This window comes from Agelaius tricolor, unplaced genomic scaffold, assembly GCF_023055355.1.
Source record: "Agelaius tricolor isolate 1412-34295 unplaced genomic scaffold, bAgeTri1.0.p SCAF_1, whole genome shotgun sequence".
In the NCBI taxonomy this organism is placed as follows: Eukaryota; Metazoa; Chordata; class Aves; order Passeriformes; family Icteridae; genus Agelaius; species Agelaius tricolor.
In genome coordinates, this window is record NW_027269261.1 from 91605025 (window position 1) to 91626649 (window position 21625).

A 21625-nucleotide genomic window follows, 5' to 3' on the forward strand; every position below is an offset into this window, starting at 1 on the left:
AGTCCACAATATTCAATTTTGGGATAAAGTAGGGCATGAATTGATAACCTTGGGACAGTCTGGGAATACATCCTCAGCTAAATTTGTGTTCTGGAGCTTACAAATTCGACTGCTTTGCTCAAACAAAGGGAATTGGAGAAAAAGCCAAATATTAAGCCATGTACCTCTGCTCTGCCTGTGTCCCCCCCTTCCAGCCCTAAAACTCTTACCCCAAAACTTGGTATTTTAAAGAGAGCAAATCCTGCTCACGCACTGGGAAGTCGACTCCCAGAGCAGATTAAAATGCCCGAGTCCCCTTGTCCACAAGGCCCTGGCCAGGTCTCGTGGAAAACTTCCCAAAACCCTGTTTCCCCCGCTCTAAATCCCAGAGCATGTGTTAGCTTTTCGGAGAGCAGTGATCCCTGATCCCCAAAATGGCCCCCAGTCCCTAGGGGGTACCCAAGATGGAGGATGCCACGTGGCACCTTCCCAGACCTGGTCATCTTCCCAAGATTCCCTTAAGCATCCTGAAATTCCTTCCCCATCCTCCTCTCCTCCTGTTCCTCGTGACACCTTCCCTCCCCCTCCCCTACCTGCTGTACCCTCAGCTCCGTCCCTCTACTCCTCCCAGGGGGCGTCTGCTGAGGTTATGTCACCAGGTGTCCCCGCCCCCTGTTCCCACAGTATCTTCGCCCCTTGCCTGACCCCTGTCTCCGCCCCATGTTCCCACAGTATTCCCGCCCCCTGCCTTCTCCCTGTCTCCGCCCCCTGCTCCCATTGTGTCCCCGCCCCCTCCCCGGGTTCCCACGGTGGGGACACGCCCACTGCATGTCCCCAAACCTGCTTCTGTGCTCCCAATAATTCCAGTTCAAGGGATACAGGGCAGGAAGCCGCAGACCCAATACAGGGTCCCACTTTGTCATTCGCCCCTGTTTTGTATCAGCCTGCAGCCCAAGGGGGAGCAGCCCAAACTGCTAATTGGAGTTCCTTTGGATGACAAATGATTAAAGAAATCTGTAAATCCCACAAGGAGTATGGTCCACACAGTCCATATTTCCGCGGCCTTTTAAATTCTGAATTGATTAGAAATGTAGTGGTCCCGCATGATTTAAAACAGCTTTTCTCATGCCTCATGACATCTACAGAATTCAAATTATGGGAATTAGCATGGAAACAACTGTTAAAGGAGGCTCTCCCAGGCTTGCATGCTGATCCAAACACAGCGAAAGATGCTAATGGCATGCCAATTACCATTGAGCATCTCTTCGGTGATGGTCAGTGGTCTTCACCCTCAATCCAAGCAACTGTGATTCCTGCAGTAGCACTAGAGAAGGTAAAGGAAGCTGCTGAAAAAGCATTCTTTTCCCTCCAACCTGAGGGGCCTTTTGAGCCCTACAGTAAGATCAAGCAGCGACCATCCGAGCCTTTTCTGAAATTTGTAGAAAGGTTAACTAGAGCCGTTGAAATCCAAGTCAAAAAAGAGAATGCAAGGGAAGAGGTTTTAGAGGAAATGGCATTTACAAATGCCAATGAACAGTGTCGAGCGGCAATTTTGAGCCTTCCTCTCGAACCCCCCCCTACACTAAAAGATATGCTTCTAGTCTGTAACAGCAAAGTGCCTCTGATGAGTGTTGCTGAAGACACCAGACCAAGGCTGCTGCCAAGACCACCTCAGCATGTCGCCGTTGCCAGCCCTGCGCCCATTCCCTCAGCACAGCAGTACCCTGGGCAGCAGCGACGACCACCAATGGTTGACCCCACAAAGCCATGCCTGCTTTGCAATAACCTTGGGCGCTGGAGTAGCCAGTGCCCCCTGAAAAAGCAATTTGATGAATTTAGAAATGGCACCAGGAGGGAAATTACAAACACTCCCAGGGGGTCAACAACAACAAAAAAAACTGAATGGGGAGCACCGGCCTGCCAGGCGTGCAGACACAAAAAGAGCAGGCCAAGGGAATAAGGGAAGCAAAACAAACCAAGTGCGCTGCGGTAATGTTACTATTTCTGTAAGTGAAGCAGATGCTTCAAAGACCACGTCTGCTAGTCCACTGTTAAAAATGCAACAAAATAACCTTTGTTATGATTTAGGTGAACCTATGTTAACCACGTCTTCCGTCAATGAGCCTTACAGGTTGCAGCTGACAGAATCACTCCACCTGAAAGATACGGACTGGCATTTTGTCTCTGTCAATCCAGAACAGAAGGGCACTTGGCACCGAATTTGTTGTAAGTACATCGTCATTGGGAACACCAAACACACACCACATGAGACTGAAATTGCTCCAGGAATGACAGCATCAGATCCTGAGCAATTCGTTCTCGGGCTGCACTGTTTCCACCCTCCCCTGTTTCTTCCCAAAGGTCAAATTGTTGCCCAAGCTATCCCTGTGCCATTTTTGCCTGAAGGCACCGAAAAACAAGGGCCCACAGTCGCCCGGGTCCAAGTTATTGGGAAAGACAAACCCAAATTATGGTGTAATGTCAGTGGGGGTGGAGAGTCAAAATGCATTGAGATGCTTGTAGACACGGGTGCAGACTGCACCGTGATCCCAGTACAAGACTGGCCCGCACATTGGCCTTTGCAAAATGTTGCTGGTCACATTCAAGGTGTAGGAGGCCCGCAATTGGCAAGACAATCCAAAAGCATCATCCAAATAGAGGGACCAAATGGACAATTAGCAAATATCCGTCCATTTGTGTTAGATTACTCGGAACCTTTATTAGGGAGAGATTTAATGGCCCAGTGGGGTGTCACAATTGATATTCCAGACTCCCCACAGGATTTTTGTACAGCGGTCATTGAACAACAGCACCCCACCCAAAAATTGAAGTGGAAAACAGACAAACCAGTTGAGGTGAAACACTGGCCGCTCAGTAAACAAAAAATAAAGGCGCTTGAGGAGCTAGTGGAAGAGCAACTGAAAAAGGGTCACATTGTGGAGACCATGTCCCTGTGGAACTCTCCGGTGTTTGTCATTCAGAAAGGGGACAAAAAGAGATGGCGGCTCCTCCACGACCTCCGACAAATTAATAATGTCATTGAAGATATGGGCTCTCCCCAGCCTGGTATGCCATCCCCAACAATGCTTCCCCAGGATTGGAAATTAGCTGTTATTGATATAAAAGATTGTTTTTTCCATATTCCCCTACACCCTGATGATGCACCGCGTTTCGCATTCTCGGTCCCCACCATCAACATGGAAGCCCCTATGAAAAGGTACCATTGGACAGTTCTCCCTCAGGGCCTGAAGGTTTCCTCAGTGATCTCCCAGTGGTATGTCTCTTCCCTGCTTTCCCCAGTGCGTGCAGCTGCAGAAAAGGCTATCATCTATCATTATATAGATGATATCCTTGTGTGTGCCCCCAATGATGATCTACTCACACATGTGCTTGACCTAACAATCGATGCATTGATTGTTGCAGGGTTTGAGCTCCAGGAAAAGAAAATTCAAAAGATGCCACCTTGGAAATATTTGGGCCTAGTAATTGGAAATAAGACCATTGTTCCTCAAAAACTAGAAATCAGTCCAAGGATCAAGACCCTTGCGGATGTCCACAAGTTGTGTGGGTCTTTGAATTGGGTAAGGCCATGGCTCGGTCTGACTAACGAAGACCTTGCCCCTCTTTTCAATTTATTGAAAGGGGGAGAGGACCCAGGTGCTCCTAGGTCTATTACCCCAGAGGCATGGAAAGCTCTAGAAAAGGTTCAGATGGCAATGTCCACAAGACAGGCCCACCAATGCCAGCCTGACCTGCCATTCAAATTTATCATCTTAGGTAAGTCGCCACACCTCCATGGAATCATTTTCCAGTGGGAGGAAAAACAAACTCCTAAGGCGAAGGGCACATCTAAAAAGGGCCCAGACAAGAGGGACCCTCTCTTGATCATAGAATGGGTTTTCCTCAGTCACAAAAGGTCCAAGAGAATGACAAAGCCTCAGGAGCTGGTAGCAGAACTGATCCGGAAAGCAAGGACCCAGATCAGGGAGTTAGCAGGATGTGACTTTGAGTGCATTCACATTCCAATTGAGTTATAATCGGGTCAAAATTCTATGCAAATATTGGAACAATTGCTTCGAGAAAATGAAGTGTTGCAGTTTGCTCTGGATTCCTACTCAGGACAAATTTCTGTCCACCGGCCTGCCCACAAAATGTTCGAACAAGATGTTCAATTTATTCTGAAATTGAGAAGTGCTCTGAGTAGGAGACCTTTAAAAAAGGCTCTGACTGTATTTTCAGATGCGTCCAGGAGGTCCCACAAGTCCGTTATGACTTGGAAGGATCCTCAAACCCAGCAGTGAGAGATGGACATCGCTGAGGTGGAAGGTTCACCTCAGGTTGCTGAATTGGCTGCAGTTGTTAGGGCTTTTGAAAGGTTCTCAGAACCATTCAGTCTGATAACGGATTCTGTATATGTGGCAGGAGTAGTGTCCAGGGCAGATCAACCAATACTGCAAGAAGTGTCTAACATCACACTTTTCAAATTGCTCTCAAAACTTGTAAAGTTAGTCACCCACCAAGAGCAACCATTTTATGTGATGCACGTCAGGTCACACACCGACTTGCCAGGGTTTATCGCTGAAGGCAACAGAAGGGCAGATGCTCTTGCTGCACCTGCAGTGATGGCCACTCTCCCAAATGTTTTTGAACAGGCAAAAATCAGCCACCAGCTTTTCCACCAAAATGCACCTAGCCTGGTTCGTCAGTTTCACATCACTTGAGAACAGGCCAAAGCGATTGTGGCCACATGCCCAAATTGCCAACAACATGCACTCCCTACAGCGAGTACGGGAGCAAACCCTAGGGGGTTGAACAGTTGTGAACTGTGGCAAACAGATGTTACACACATACAGTCATTTGGATGGCAGAAATACGTTCACGTTAGTGTAGATACCTTTTCTGGAGCAGTCTATGCCTCTGCCCACACAGGAGAGTCATCTAATGATGCCATTAAGCACCTCTTACAGGCTTTTTCTTTCATGGGCATCCCCAAGGAGTTGAAAACTGATAATGGGCCTGCCTATAAATCCAAGGAGTTCAGGAGCTTCCTGCAGCAATGGGGAGTAGAGCACAAAACTGGCATCCCCTACTCCCCCACAGGTCAAGCCATTGTAGAAAGGACTCACTGCAATATTAAAAGAGTCCTGAATCAGCAACAACAGGTTCTGAAGGTGGAACCCCCCCACATCTGGTTGTCCAGGGCACTGTTCACAATCAATTTTCTGAATTGTTCCTTTGACAGCCTGAACCCGCCCATCCTGCGCCACTTTGGGGGGAGCAGTCATAGGATGTTGAGAGAAAAGCCTCCGGTTTTAGTAAAGGACCCTGAGACTTGGAAAATGGTGGGACCTTACAAATTGGTTACTTGGGGACATGGATACGCCTGTGTGTCCACCCCCTCTGGGTTAAAGTGGGTTCCTTCCAAATGGGTAAGGCCCTATGTTCCCAAGGTCTCAGAGAAATCGACAGAAGCGCCCCAGGTTGCCAATGCTGCCTGGAGAAGGAAACGCCGCATGCGTTCCCTGGAGGAAATTCCATTGAAGCCTCCTTTCTGGAATAGTTTGTAATATGTTTGTCTTAAGTTCCTTGTACCAGTTTAGATCCCACGGTTCGTGTGTAGTCTCAAGACGCCATGAGACCAAGCCTGCTCCTCGTCCTACTTGGGATCATCCCACCAGGGATCTCCTGCATAGCCCCTCAGCCCAAAGCACGTATGGACTACCTTGGCAAAAGACCTCGGACATCAAGAGAGAAACTGATGACTGGCTGAGTGGACTGTTCAAAGGCTGGGGACTCTTGGGCTGGTTGGGATCTATTCTGAAAACTGTATTTTTAGTATTGTTTGTATTAGTTATCGTTGTTGTAGTTGTTAGCATTGTTTTTGGACTAGTCTAACGCATGGTTCTCAAGTTGATTTCAAGCTCATCTCCCCCTCCCGAAGTTTACCATTTAGAAGCCCTTAGTGCTCCAATGAATGACATGGAACCCTCAGTGGAAAGCACTGAACCTCCTGTAGAGGAGGAACCGATTTACCAACCATAGTTTGGCAAGCATTCTGCACCACAAACCCAGTTCTCTTCTTTTTAAACAAAACTAGGGGGAGATGTTGCAGTGTGATTTCCTATTTTACCTATCCCAAGCTCCTCAGGTGTGCCAACCTTTCCCCCTCCCCCTTTTGCCCTCCTGCCTAAGAGCTGTCCATCAATCTTAACCTTCCAGCAGGGCGTCGTGTGGTTGGCAGATGCCCCTCAGGTCTGGACTCATTGGCCTGTCCAAGTGTCTATCTCCCTGGAGCCTTCCCCTCCTCACACCTTTGTGTGCAGCAGCAAGGGCTAGACAAAGCCAGGCCCCCCCACACCCGGAAACATCGGGTTCTAATATTTAAGTTTGTTGGACATTAAGCCTTTGCTTTTAACACTCTGTCTGTTGTTATTTGTTTTGAAATATATTTCCAGAGCTTGAAACATTTTTTTTTTTTACTTCTGACGGGTAGCTGCTCCAAAATTTCCTTTACATTGTTATCCGCTTAGGTGCTTGTTTTATCTTGCAAGCTGTATCTGGAGTGATCATTGTCTAACATCACTTGCAAATATAACCAGTTTATGATTTTTAAGCACTCAAACCCAACAGTTGTGACTGTTACAGGTTTGATGACAACATATGCTAGTTTTTATAATTTGCTGTGGGGTAGTATATGACCACGCATTAATGCCTTAGTAGCTGTCCAGTGGTTTGTTTTCTCATTATTCATGCCTCTTTAAATACATGGTATCCAAACTCAGAAAACAATCTTTTCCTCATGGACTTTTCCTTAGAATTTAACAGAGGATAATTATGACATAGTTTGCTCATATTAGTCTTGAGGAGAAATTTTTCAACTTAATTTTTCAAGCTAAGAATCAAGGTAATTAGATGCTTTTATATTTTGTGTACCAGTTCAGCATGTTGAGCTATAACTTGCTTGATTGTTGAGCAATAAGGAGTTCTTGAGTTACAAATGCAGCTCATTGACTTTCAAGTGCAGCATTTCTCCTGACTGTGTGTAGGGAGTTTAGTCAGCCAAAGGAAATGGTACTATGACTTCACATGCATGTTAATATCTGCCTTGTCTGATATATACAACTGGTCTGGTCCTTCTTGACTCAGGGAGGCTCACAGCATCATTCTTCAGCTGCATGGCCCTGGCTCATCACCTGCAGGGTCTGTTCAGTGCACTGAATGAGGCAGGCATCCTGTGGGAAAATGATTTTGCAGCCATCCAGGATTGAAGAATGCCACAGTGCACAGTGGACTTCTTCAGTCTGCAATTCCCTGTTATAGAGTAAACAATAAATGTAATTTTTCCTAATGTTAGGTATGTGTTACTTTTGGAATGTTTGAAAAAAAACAAGTGTTCCAAGCTCTTGTTGTCACATCATTCTTCAGGAATTTTGGAGCCTGTAGACTCTGCACAGAGGGCCCTCCTGAGAAAGCAACTATAGAATGATGGTCTAATAATGCTATTATATGGATTAGCACTAGAGGGAGCGGTTTATTTTTCCATCAAGTTTTGGATGTATATATATTTGTTGACAGGTCATAAAAAAAATCTTGTCTCTGTTCTAAACTGGCTACTTCCTGTCATCCTTGGTCCTTTGTGTCTTGAACCTACCCCTATCCTAGTCCCATCTTTCCTTCTACCTAGTCTCAAGGTCTTTCTTCTATTTCTGCTTAGCCAGTGAATCTATTAGATTTTCATCATGATACCTTTTGTATATATTTTTTTATTGCTCCATTTCTTTGAAGTGCCAAGTCATCCTGTTGTTGGTCCATCCATCTTTGCTAACACACCCACATTTCTTTTCCATGCTCATCTAATGTGATTTGTGATCAAGGATTTTTGCCAAACCAGTCCTGTGTTCTCTCCATATATAGTGGAGAGTGTCTGTGTAACCTCTCATTCACCAGTGTTTGTTCTGAATTTGTCCCTTCCTGTGAAGAGATTCCCATCCTAGTTTGTTACTTGATACTTGTCCAGTTCAGTAATTGTTTTTTATTCACATGTTGTAGTCCTTGGGCTCTGTGTTGGGGCTGGAAGGGTTGGTTCCTGGCTGTCAGGTTGAGTTCTGGCTGCATACAGCTCACTACAGGCACAGGGGAATGCTGCTTTCACCTGCAGCATGCTCAGTGTGGGGAAGAACTGCTTTGAGACTGGAGTTCTCCTATCAAATCACTGACCTTGTGCAAATCAATGTTTTTGCTCAAACTCTTGAGAACTGCACTAGTTTTCAGAGAAATTATGAAAATTCCCTTCAAGGTTAAGTGAGAGGTCTGAAATACCAGCCTTCCAGAAAAGCTAGTTTTATCTGATGGAGGTTTGTGTTTTCTAGCCCAGTGTTGAAGCACTTGAACAAGATTCAGGCAAGGTCCCTCCCTTATGTGAAACAGCTCAGTTCAGCACAGTAACATGTAGTAGGAGTTGTTCAAGAATGGAGTAAGATTGTTCAAATATGGATTTAGATTGTAAACAGCCATGCAACCTTGTCATTGCATAGACGAGATAATTAAGACAGATGGTGCCAGTATGCTTTAGAGCTGATGATTAGATGAGATAGAAAAAGCAAAAAAATTGGGAAAACAGTGGGTTATTTATGCAACTTCAGTCATGTACACAGTCTGTGTAAGATTGTAAACAGGAAGGTAGTTAGTAACATGCATGTGCATGCTTGGAGTCAGCAGCTGGTGTTGTCTGCATGGTTTTATGAATGATGAATATGCTTTACCTGCTGATTGCCGCAGTTCTCTTTGTAATCCCTTCCAGAAGTCAATAGTTTCTTATTTTAAAGGAAAAAGAAACAGGATTGTTTGTCCTCCAAAGTACTAGTTGTGCATCTAATAGCAGTCCATAAATTTGTTTTGAATGTTTGATTCTGAAGTTCACTGTATTGATTTTTAACTTGTCTCTCAGCTGTATATATTGAATCACCATAAGGAACCTCAGGCTGATTCTATATTCAGCAGAAACATTTTTCTTTCCAAAATTGCTAGTGTTTCTACACAAGAAATAATCTTCAGTGTCAGGACTTGTGTAAGGGCATAAGAATGATAAAAAATCTGTTCTCTCAGTGAGGAGTGTGCTTGCTGCCCAAGTATTTGTATATTTTTTAGTCCCATACCTGGTTTGTTGGCTTTTGGATGCTTTGTCATAAGTGGCGAGAATTTAAAAACTCTTCATCTTTCGGTCAGACTGGCTCTTCAAGGCAGGATTCCTCAGTTGCATCTGTTTTCTCTCACGCTTAGTCTTGCTCCTTGCATGTTCCTTTTATCTGTCTCTACTGCTTAAAAACTGAGATCTATCTTGAATGATATATGCTTGTAAAATTCCATTTAGAAAAATGCATCTACACTTGGTAGAAGGATAAATATTTAAATACAAGTACAAGGAAAAGGACAAAGTTAATGACCCACTTGATGTGCATGCCTGTAGCAATACCCCAGTTTCTGCTGTCAAAACAAAGTTGTTTTACCTAGCTAATTGTTTATTCTGTGTCATCAATTACTGGGATACTATTTTCAGAGTTTACTCATGGTTAAGCATATGGGAATCCTGTGTCTCTTAAAAAGTGTAATCAAGAAAATTTGCTGGTTGATCAGAGAACAGATATACCATAAATGAATTTTAAATAAGTGGAACTGTAAATATGTTGGATACCTGTTTATAGAGTTGTTTCTCTTATCTGCAAATAGTGTGCAATGGCCTAATGAGCAGCTGTAATAATATGCCTTGTGTGGCTTCTGTAATCCTAGGACCACGCAAAAGAGAGGAGAATCATTTGGAATCAGCAAAATAGGGAACAAAATAAAAGGTGTATTCAAGAGTTCTGCAATGGAAGGAGCTATGTTGCCTAACTATAACTTAAATGAAGGAGAAGATGATTTTGTGAGTAGAGCCATCAAATTTTACTTGAAGTCTTTGCTGGGCTTTGATTTTTTTTTTTTTTCCTCCTTTGCTCATTTGAAAATGTTGAATTTCTGCTTTCTTCACTGCACAGTTTTCATGTGCTGGCTTCTGATTAGGTTGTCTTATCTTCCCTGTATTCATTCACAAGCCAAGGTCACCTCCCCAGTTTCTGTGCTTCTGAGCTTATTGTTTTCGTAATACCAAAAGCAATGACTTTTTCTCCAATTCTGAGTAGTAAGGCATGCACAAGACTGCGTGCATGGCTCTTCATCTTCAGTGTGCCACAAGACCTTAAAACCATAAATAACATAGCGTAGAAATCACTGTCATGTTGGTCTGTGATGCAGCATTCTCTCTATAGATCAGGAGCCAATAGTTCTTTCTCCTTTGTCTTGGATATCTCCCTGAGTTAATGTTTTTCTTCCATGCTAAATAGTCACGAATAGAACCAATGGTAGAATTTACTGCACGGGATATTGTTACCTAAACCACAGTTGGGAGACAAATGGAAAATTTGAAAAAGGGAAAAGGAGGGAGTTGGTTTGAAGCAGAGGTAGGCTGTACCAATTAAAATAGAACTGGAGATCTCTGTTTGAATCCTTACAGATTGAAGAAGGTGTTATGGTGATGGAAGATGATTCTCCTGAGGAGGCTGTTACCACTCCAAATACACCCCGCAACCTTGCTGCTTGGAAAATCAGCATCCCATACGTTGATTTTTTTGATGATCCCTCCGTGGAAAGAAAAGACAGAAAGGAGAGAATTCCTGTATTCTGCATTGATGTAGAGAGAAATGACAGAAGGGCAGGTATGCAATTCTGCAGATCAATAAAGTGTCATTTGAAAGTGAACTCAGAATATTCTAGTGTGCTGTATTCTGTTGACTCTTGCAAGTGTGTTTTTTATATGTGTTCTTCTGATTTCAAAATAATGGCTTGAAATTTCTGAGGAAATGAGTTTGGGAGATAAATGATCACATTTAGCATTTGCAAGTTGAGAGCTGACTCCTCAGCATGAATCAGTTCTATTTAGACTTCATACCAAAGTTTGAAATGCTCTCTTTCCAAAAATACTTATATTAAAATTCATATTAATAAACACCTGTCATATTATTTTTTCACCCACTCTGAACTTTGGAATAATGAACAACAAATAATATTTTATATACCCTTAAAGTTAGTTCTTAGGAAATGAAAATGCTGTGCTTATTAGGAGCCATTGTGGCGTGCAGTTAGTATCTGTTTACCGGTATCTGGATAGCAATGCATCCATATGGAGAGGGTGGAAACAGCATCATCCTAAGGCTACTGGGATTTATCTTAGTGAGACTAATACCTCCACAATGAGTAGAAAGTATTTAAGAGGCATTTAGAGATATCTTTAGTGATAGGATTAAGAATCATCAGCATTCAAGTTGGTGGTGCAGAGGACTGTATTCAGCAAGTACTATTTCTGTAAATCATTTGGTTCCACATTGGAAAATACTTCTAATGTAGTCAGCCATCATAAATGTTGAAGTTATGCAGGACTCCATTGTTTAGATTGTAGTGATTCCATAAATGATAATTTCCTTGCTAGTACTGTATCTGTCTACCAGTTATGCATTTTACTGCAACATTAAAAGTACCTTGAGGTTTATGTTACTACAACAGGGGGCTAATGTCATTGAGGTTTTTCTTATGATAATCAGCATATGTTTGCTGTTCCTAATTTGTCTTCCAGGTGCCATAAAACCTGGTTTATTTTTAACTTTTTTTTTTTTCATCAGTTGGACATGAACCTGAACACTGGTCTGTCTACAGGAGGTATCTTGAATTCTACGTGCTTGAATCAAAACTTACAGAATTTCATGGTACGTTGTCTGTCATTTGGAAAGTCATTTTCTCCCTGCTGTGATTATCATTCATTACTTATATTAAATTTAAAATAATAAAATCAGTGTTTACTGCACTACAAGAATAATTTAAACTCCTTGCTATCTTTACTAGGTACATTTCCTGATGCTCAGCTTCCCTCAAAGAGAATCATTGGCCCCAAGAACTATGAGTTCTTAAAATCCAAGAGAGAGGAGTTTCAGGAATATCTGCAGGTATTAAACAAACATTTGGAGCAAAGAATATTCTAAAACTAATGGTATAAAACTAATAAAAGAATATTTTGGGGGGGGGTGGTTTGTTTTTTTCCAAGTAACTTTTCAGTTACAGAAAGGATTCAAGCGGGCAATGTTAAAGTTTCACATGACTGAAAATAGAAATCTCTCACAAATGACAATATTTGTGACAGTATAATACTCTTTGAATTCTTTTTACTATACAGAAATGGATTTTTAAGGTTAGTTTTAAAGTACTTATACCTTCTTTGTTCCTTTTGTTTCAAAGAAACTTCTGCAACATCCAGAACTAAGTAACAGCCAGCTTTTAGCTGACTTCCTATCCCCTAATGGAGGAGAGACTCAGTTTCTTGATAAAATGTTGCCTGATGTGAATCTTGGTATGTAATATGCTACTTGTTTATGCTGACAAATAGGAATGCTGTGGATGCTGTGATTGAATTCTGTGACTGACTGTTGTAATGAATAGATAACTCTTGTGGATGTATGAAATAAGAACTCTTCTCCTTTACAGCCCCTAAAATTATAGGTCAGCGAGGAAGATATGCTGATACTTCTTCCTTGAAGAAAAAAGACATTTTGAAGTAATGGAAAAAATTGCTTAAGTGGCTTTTGAATTTTTGTGTCAGCAAGCAAGATAAGGTTTCTCTTAATAAATTGCATAGTTCAAGAAAATTTACAGTGTTGTCACAGATCAAATCTGCATGTGTCTGTCATTGTTTGCGGATGAGATGGCATGAACACTTACAAAACTACCTTTGGATTTTAATTGATAAACTCCTCTTATTTTTTTATTCTGAAAACTCCAGTATTTGATATTTCTAGTATTAGCTGGTGTTAAGATATTTTCTAACATGAGCTAGTTAATAGAATCTCTGTGTGTGATACAGGCAGGTCAAGTGGAAATTGAGAAGTTCTAATGTCTAATGACAGTAGTTCATAATAAATCAAAAAAGTTGACTGTAGTGTGACTTGGCTGCAACGTAGCTGTCTCAGAATAGTGGGCCTGAGCTGGTCAGGTCAACCTCATGGCCATTCTGTCTCCATGTCTTGTGCCACTTGTGGCTGTGGTCCCAGAGAGCCGTGTCTGAGCTGCGTCGCTGCGTTTCTGCAGCTCCTGGTCACGGTGTGGTCCTGCTGGGGCAGCCCTTCTCTTGGTCTGCTTCATGAGTTGTTAACTGAGATTTCTGTTCTCAGCCTTCAGTCAAAAAGTTTTGGTTTTGTTTCAGGTCTCCCTTCTAGATCCAGCTGTACATCCTTATAAAAGTTTATAATTATGGTGTTACTGTAATGCATTTCCTGTCTGAGACCATGTTTCACTTCCATAAAGAGCATTATAACAAGTCTTGGCATTTTTGTGAGGATGAGAGTTTTTATTGTTATCATTTGATCATTGTACATACTTTTCAGTGTAAATTCCAAATTTAATGACATGTAAGTAGGAAAAATATTTCTGTAACTGTAGTGCTTAAAATAAAACTAGTCCTAGACACTTTCATTTTCAGCATTCAAAGTTCCTGTGCCATATCCTGATAGGCTTATCAGGACATAAGAGCTGATCTTTCAGGCCATGGCTGTAACCTGTCCATTTTAGAAAATTCTACTCACCAGGGTTTTTGAGGCTGGTTCACCACAGAATCTCTCCATATTTGCTGATTTTTCCACAGGAAGAGGAGAATCTGAGTTATCTTGATTTCTTCTGTGATAAGTGTTTATGATTTTAGGAGTAACTTAAATACAAGGAATTTTGCCTGTACTGGTGTTGAAGCAGTACTATTGTTACAGTGTTAGAGCTATTTATGATTAAACTCTGAAAGAGTTAAGAGGTAGAACTACAGTACTTTATTGTGGGGTTTTAAAAAAGTATTCATATTAATAATCTGTATATTTCTAAGTATATTTTCTTGAAGAGTAATAATCACTAGGTTAAAAGCTGGTTATGTGCAAGACTGTTTTCATAGGGTTTTGTGCCAAATGAAAAAAAAGCAGATGTTTTAAAATTATTGTATTTTTAAATGACTGATTTACAATGAGTACATAACATCTAGCAGAGCAAAATATCTTTCAAATCAGACAGTGATAACAGAGAATATTTGTTTCTTTCTTTCTAATTGTAGGTAAAATCATAAAATCTGTTCCAGGAAAGCTAATGAAAGAGGTGAGTTTTTCGAGTTGCCAATATTTTCATTAGCTAATTTTATGAGATTACTGAGTTACAGGCTAATCAAAACTTTGTTTGAAAATTCTTGGGTTTTTGTTGTTTTTGTTTTCACTTTTCTATAATTATGCAAGCGACAAGTCACTCATATCTTTTTTTCAGAAAGGTCAGCATTTGGAGCCATTCATCATGAATTTTATCAACTCCTGTGAATCTCCCAAGCCTAAACCAAGCAGGCCTGAACTTACCATTCTGAGTCCCACTTCTGAAAATAACAAGAAGGTACAGTAAGTCATGTTCCTTTCCCATTTTACACAAGTGGGGAAAACTGACCATACATTTTCTCTCATACTAGGGAGCTGTCTCAGAGCTCATTAACTAAAATTATTTCAGATGAAGCCAAACAGGAGAATGCTGTCTAGGAATGCAGACACTGAGGGTGTTCAGTCCAAAGGCCAGACCAAAAGTAGACTCTGGAGCAACGCACTTTCCTACTCCCCAGATGTGTGTGGCATAGACTTGAGCCGTTCAGTTCTGCACTTTCACTTCTGTTGTGAGACGTGACATCTTTGTGCAGATGTGTAGCCTACCAGTTCCTGAGGGAAGCCTACAAGAAAGATGGAGTGAGACTTTCAGAGCATTTAGTGACAGGACAAGGGGAAATGGAACTGAGTGTAGGTTTAGATTAGATATAAAGGAAAAAATGTGTAACTGTGAGGGTGGTGAGGCACTGGAACAGATTGCTCATAGAGGTTGTGGATTCCTCATTCCTGGAAGTATTTAGTGCCAGACTGGATGGAGCACTAGGCAGCCTGGTCTAGTGGAAGGTGTCCCTGCCCATGGCAGAGGATTGGGACTAGATGATCTCTGAGGTCCTTTCCAAGCCAGTCCATTCTGTGATTCTGTGCAGTAACTGCTGTGCAGCAGCAAGGCACTTCACTCCTGGTGAAGGAGGTGAATGCCAGATGTCTGTTCAGGACAGTGGGAGCTGCCTGCATGGAGTTTGTGTGGGGATCTGGCAGGCAGCCAAAGAGACGAAAGGTTAGTGCTTCCCAAGTGCCCATTTGGGAAAAGAGCATGTTATCTCAGAGCAAGAGAGTTCCTCAGGTTTTTGGTAAATGGTGGTTGATTTCCAGCTTATGCTTGTATTGCCACAGTGCTCTCATGTGTCTTTTCTGACACAGGTCTGTTTATTTCAATTTCAGCACGTTGGACTGTGCTGAGATTACAATGCACGTTCCCCAGTGCTGCCATGAGTAGGTACCTGCAGGCTCCCTCTTCCTCAGCAGGCTGAATAAGAAATGCCTGAAGGTCTGTCTGGGCAGGCCCAGTCAGAAATGTGCCTAATCCTCTGACAGATCTTCTGCATGCTCCTTTCTTTTGAGTGTTCCTGGGGTGTGTGTATGTTTGTGTGGTCTAAATATTGGTGGAAAGACTTCTATTTAAAAATGCACGATGAAAGTGGGTAGTCAACCCCAATATAACCAGGAGCAATTGGATTTCATTCAGTATCAGATCCACTAGAAATAAGAGTTACTAACCTGCCTAGTTAAAAAAAAAAAATGAGCAAAAAACTCTGCTTCCCCCTCCTAGGGGCACTAGCAGGATTTCTGGTCATGTTTTGGTTCTGAAGGTCTGTAAGCAGCTTGATCATCTTCTGAACATACTTTTGTCAGACTTGCTATAATAGGTCAGGACTTCTCAGCTGATGCAGACTTTGCAAAAGATGCCAATAAAGGCATTGTTCTGCTGGCTTGTGATGGCCTGCCAACAGCAATAAAAGCTGGTTTTGGAACTCCAGCAGTATAATAAATGTTTTTGAGTAGCTACTTGGAAGAAGACGTGGACGCTTTGACTGATATGATTCAGAGACTACATAAAATCTTTCTTCTTTTTCTTTTGGTGTCCTCTGTACTTTTTAAATGAGCAGGAAGAACAGGAGAGAGGTTTATGCCTCTGGCTGTAGATATTGTTCATAGTCATGGTATTGTTTTTGTACAGTTCACACCTGTGCTGGAATGTATGGGCGTATGTTTGCATATTCACTCACCATTGAGTAATTTTTTTTTTTCTGTAAGGCACTTTCTATGAGCATTCATGCTTCCTTTGCTTGCTTTTCCCAATAAGGCATAGTAGCCTATTGTACAAGGGGTTACTTAGGTCTTTTTTCTTAATACAGACCTTTTGTCTTTCACTGACTTCAAGAGCTTGACTACCATTATTAATCAATACTAATTCATGGAATTTCCTCATTGTAAACCTTTTAAGAATATTGCATGGTTATAATCATAATTACTGTTTAATCTTAAAGATACAAATAATGACAGCATTGAGGTTTGTGGTGTGAGTCTCAAATATTAACATGCACAGAAACATCTAAAGCAAAATCCTGTGCTTATCTGAGTTGTGAGTATAATCTCAACTTCTGTGCTAGATAACCAGTTGTGTGTTTTTCACTTGAATTTCTTCTCTGCCAAGATACTGGAAAGTGTAAAACATGGAAGTAGAGGTCTAATGCCACTGGGTATTATGGCTGCTGCAGTGCATTGTAGATTGCATTCTGAAATGCTTTCAGAGTGTGCCTCTGATCAAGGAACCATTAGTGTTTAAGGTGCAGCACAGATCATCCATGTATGGAGGTACAGTCAGCATTCAGAAGATGGTGCTTTTGGTTTGGGGTGAAAGAGGAAATAGCACTTGAAATCAAGCTTTGCCCTAAGCTGGCCTTCATGTTTGATTTTTTTATAGGTTACCTACCAGATTGCTGTGAATGATTTAGTTTGGCCTCCAGACACTGAACCTAGGTCTGCATTGCACAATGGGTTGCTTTGAGTTGGCTCAGTATGTATCACCTTTGTCAGGTGGTCAGGTGTATCTAAAAAATAAAGGAGGCTCTTGTTAAGTTAGAATACTACAGCTAAGGTTTTTCTGCTGTTCTGGTTTCAGTATTATGGAGGATGTAGACTTCAGTTTATATGGAGTTTTTTAAGCAACCTACCAGGGATGCTTCCATAAAGTAGGTGTGAATAATTATGTGTTATTTTTAGGTTTGTTACATTCCTGGATACCAGTCGTCCACCAGTGCATTAGCCATATTTACCCTTCTGTGTAATTTATATAATAAGTTGGTGTTGTTTAGTTTGAGTGAACCTTGTGAAGGTAATACCAGCAGCTCAGCACTTTACTCCTTCAGGCCCTCTCTTTTGTTCAGGTCAAAACCCTGACTCTTGCCAGATGTCCTGATGTAGTTTTTCCTAAGAGTGCAAAACATTCTCTTTAGAGACTTGAGTGATGTTGTGATTTGCATGTTTTTGGCTTCATTTATTTTGGGGAGAATTGCAGTACAGAAGGTGAACCATATATAAGCAAATTACTTCCTGTTCCTTGGAACTAATGCTATTTTGGGAGTGGTAAAAAAACCTCTCTGAGTGGCAATCACCTCAGCCTAGGCAATTCTATGATTATGTTGCATTTGCTTTTAATTCTAGGATTTTTTTTAGAACCCTGGCATAAACTTTTGAACTTTCTTTTCATAATACAGAGTATCTTGTATAAATCCTATTTTATATCTAGATTAACTATTTTGCAGGTAAGTTTATTTTAAAATAAACTACTAGTAGGGATTGCTAGATACTAAACATGGAAAGCATCAGGATTTAGGTCCTGATTTTTCCTTTCCTTCTCTTAGGATTCACAGACTTGGGGGCAGGGGAGGCAAGGACTGCTACCTAGGTGGTTTGGGACCTCTTCTGCTATGCAGGGAAGAACCTCTTGGAGTTTTGCAAGAATTGGGGTATCTTTTCAGAAAGAACCAAAGTCAAGGAAATAAAGGGATCAGGGAGGAAGGTGATGACATAGGAGAATAGAAGGCTAAAGGAATATAATTGAGAAATTAGATAAATGGAAAGAAACCTAAATGTTAGTTCATGAAGATTTTACTATAAATAATTAAACTGGCAGGGGAAAAAGGTATTTCTCTATGTAAAAAACTCGTATATTTTGTCTAGAAACCATTGTATTTATTTAAAGTGGAAGCCAACAGGAACTTTTAGGAGTACTTTGATGTTGTAGGCTTCCCTTGTGATTTAAGGCAGACAAACTCTGTATTGTCTTAGCCCCTCATTTTCAGAGCAGGGTGCATCAAGGAAATCAGAGCCTATGACAAAAATCTAGATGCATACAGTCATGCAATTGTTTAGGTTGGAAGAAGGTAGTGGGAGCAGAAAAGCTCATGAATTAGTGTCCCAGTGCTGATTTGTTGTGAATCCAGGTATTTTGGTTGTTATGTATCTTGGCAGCATGTGATGTGCTCTTTACTGGAAAGTGAAGCATTTTAAAAAACTAAACCAGAAACAATGAAACAAATCAACAGCCCTGATCAGTTCTTTGAAAGCTCTGGAAAGAAGCTGCTTTTATAAAAACAAACCAATCCAAAGAACTGGTGGCTATCCTTTTGCCTTTGAATGCAGTGGCTTCAGTCTTACGTTTCTGTTTTTAGCTTTTTAATGATCTATTCAAGAACAATGCAAACCGGTCTGAGAATACAGAAAGGCGACAAAATCAGAACTACTTCCTGGAAATGATGACTGTAGAAGGAGTCTATGACTACTTAATGTATGTTGGTAAGAAGTGATTTCTCTTAATTGTTCATATACTTGATGACAAATATGAAGTTCACAGTCTCTGGTAAGAAATGAAATCCTATTGTAGCAGTCATATATAACTCAACACTTTGAAGCTAATATACAACTTAGAGACATGGTCATTCCTTAGAAGACATTATTAGAAGACTTTATTTATTTATTGTGGTGCTAAAATGTCATTTATCATTCTTCATTGCTTAGTTGCTTTGTTATGTCTCCATCTTTCTGTATCTCAGTAGTATGACTTTATGAGAGTAGGTCTCATCCCTTTTCTCAGGTCTGCCTAGGCTGCTGGTAGACTCTGGGAATTGGAATTGTTAAATTAATAGAAATAGCTAAAGGAAGTATTTGATAAGCACTGTGGAGAATACTGATATTTTCAGTGCTGCACTAACAAAACTGAAATATTTTTTTCTTGCTTGCAATCTTTTTCTTTCTTTTCTTTTGAATAAATGATTCTTTTGTCATGAATAGCAGGAGACCCTCATATGTGTTACTACTCATAGATGTTGCTGTGACTTTGCAGGTAGGGTAGTTTTCCGCATTCCTGACTGGCTGCATCATCTCTTGATGGGAGGAAGAATTCTCTTCAAAAACACGTTGGAACTCTACACAGACTATTACTTGCATAACAAGTTAGAACAACTATTTGAGGAGCACCGTTTGGTTTCTCTGATAACACTGCTGAGAGGTCAGTAATAGTTACATCTTTGATGAAAAAATATTGCTTTAGTCTGGTGTTTGAAATCCCTTCAGTGAAGTTTCCGAGTGCTAAACTTCGCAATGCTGACTAACACTGGTGGAGTATTGAAAATCAGGTGGGCCTGGACTAACTTCAGAGCTTGTTGTGGAAAGATGTTAAGCCACCTATGTTGTCTGTCAGTGATGATTACAGAAAGTTATTATGAATAGTAATTTGCTTGGGTGTGCAAAGAACAAGAAAAACAGAATAAAGTGGTTTAGTACATCAATGCAAATGTTTCATGAAGTTGTCAAGTTACTTCACTTGTGTTCTACATCAGTCTTTTATTGTTAATTTTTTGGTTCCCTTTGTTGTGGTCAGCTCTTGAGAGGGCTTGAGTGTTCCTGACCTTCAGATAAGGGAAGAGAAGAATGACTAAAAAAATTATAAATTGCCTCACAACTGTAGAGTATTACATGACTGCATTCTGATCCAAACAATGCATCTGGCCAAAACTCTGGATTCAGGATAGCTCTGTCCTTACCAAACCAAAAATGAAGCTTGTGAAAGGCAAAAAAGGAGAGCCTAAAACCAAAACTGAGCACCTGTTACTTCAGATTAATAGCAATACTTGCTTCCTCATTCATAGGTAAATTCGAAGTTTTTGACAGTTCCAGACAGTGTTTTAGCACAAGCTGTAAATACTGCATATAGTTTTGAAAGCATAAGGGAAATTGTGATTAAGGAGATCATAACTAACCTAAAATGGAATTGATCCATTTAAATTTTATGAGAAATTTTATAAGAACTCTCATTTAAAGAGAGTTCTTTAAACTTGGAAAAGAGTGGAAACAAATTGTGAAAAGATGATTGTTCTTCAAACAGGAGGGGTATTCTGGGTTTGATCGGGCTAATGTAAGCAAAAAGTATGATGTGACAAGACTAGAATTCCCTTCTAATCAAGACAATACAGAGAAGAAGTTCAGTTTTGAAGCCACAATCCAAAACACATTTCTATGTCAGTGATGTGTAGCTGCCTAAAGATACATTTTTTTTTCAATGTGTCTTCTCTGCAGATGCCGTGTTCTGTGAGAACACTGAGCCTCGCTCTCCCCAGGACAAACAGAAACGAGCAAAGCAGACTTTTGAAGAAATGATGAGATACATTCCAGGTTCTGTATTCCATGACTGCCTGTATGAGTGTGGTTAATTGTTCAAGCAGATATTTAACCCAAATACAGTCACACTGTCTTTCCAAATCAAATGATACTTGGGCTGCTGGGATTTGAGTTTGCTGGAATACCAGGTGTAAAAACCCAGCAGTTCAGTTTTGTCATTTAACTGTTGCTGACTAAGGCTGTAGCATAGTGATTATTTAATAAAGACATGGTGATGGAAATCAAGGGCTTTAACATGTACTTAGTACTGTAGTTTTTCATCTTTAGAATGTTCCTATGGTTTGTATTTTATACAGATGAAAACTGTGTTAAAAAAAAGGCACATCATTAAGCTGGAAGGTACATCTGAGTCCTTGCACTGTATAAACTAGGAAAGAGGGGCCTGTTTAATTAAAATTAATGTTTTAAAATCCACTTGTGGTTTATTAAACAGTGCATTAGAACAAAACAATATTACAAATATTACAGAAAGTGTAGTAATTATTTAGGTGTGGAGCCCTGAAGGAAAGGGAGGAGAAAAGGATGAACCCAGAAGTGTGGGGTTTTTTTCCATTTACCATTTCAGACAGAAAAGAAATTGAACTCTAATTTAAACAGTTTTTTTCTTATTAATTAATCAAATTCTATAACTGCATCATAAAGCTGCTTTGCAGTATTTCCTCATGATTTGTATATTTGTTTTTGGAATTTGGTCTAGATTTAATAGGCAAGTGCATTGGGGAAGAGGCTAAATATGAAGGCATCAGGCTTCTGTTTGATGGACTGCAGCAACCAGTGCTCAACAAACAGGTACCTCATAATGTGTGACAAACTTGCCTTCTGGCACAGGATTTCCTAAAGTGAATGTTTGATATAGTAGAGGAGTGGGCTCTTACTCAGAATCAAGAATAAAAAGCAGTAGTTTTGCCTTGGAGTGTCCTTAATTTTCTATATTT

At 40.7% G+C, this 21625-nt stretch overlaps 1 protein-coding gene across 11 annotated transcripts in view; it reads left to right on the plus strand.

The window, feature by feature from the left end:
- SNX14 (sorting nexin 14) overlaps positions 1-21625 on the plus strand; it is a 54155-nt gene that overhangs the window by 28292 nt on the left and 4238 nt on the right. For 7 of the 11 annotated variants that reach the window (XM_071443663.1, XM_071443630.1, XM_071443638.1 and 4 more), the window contains 11 exons: positions 9766-9898; positions 10526-10727; positions 11688-11771; positions 11908-12008; positions 12298-12409; positions 14147-14187; positions 14350-14469; positions 18686-18809; positions 19357-19521; positions 20589-20684; positions 21388-21479. In XM_071443663.1, coding sequence (XP_071299764.1) covers positions 9766-9898; positions 10526-10727; positions 11688-11771; positions 11908-12008; positions 12298-12409; positions 14147-14187; positions 14350-14469; positions 18686-18809; positions 19357-19521; positions 20589-20684; positions 21388-21479 — 1270 coding nt within the window. Of the gene's footprint in view, positions 1-2110; positions 6444-9765; positions 9899-10525; positions 10728-11687; positions 11772-11907; positions 12009-12297; positions 12410-14146; positions 14188-14349; positions 14470-18685; positions 18810-19356; positions 19522-20588; positions 20685-21387; positions 21480-21625 lie in introns of those variants that run through there. The other 4 variants (XM_071443586.1, XM_071443578.1, XM_071443621.1 and 1 more) reach the window with 2 other exon arrangements.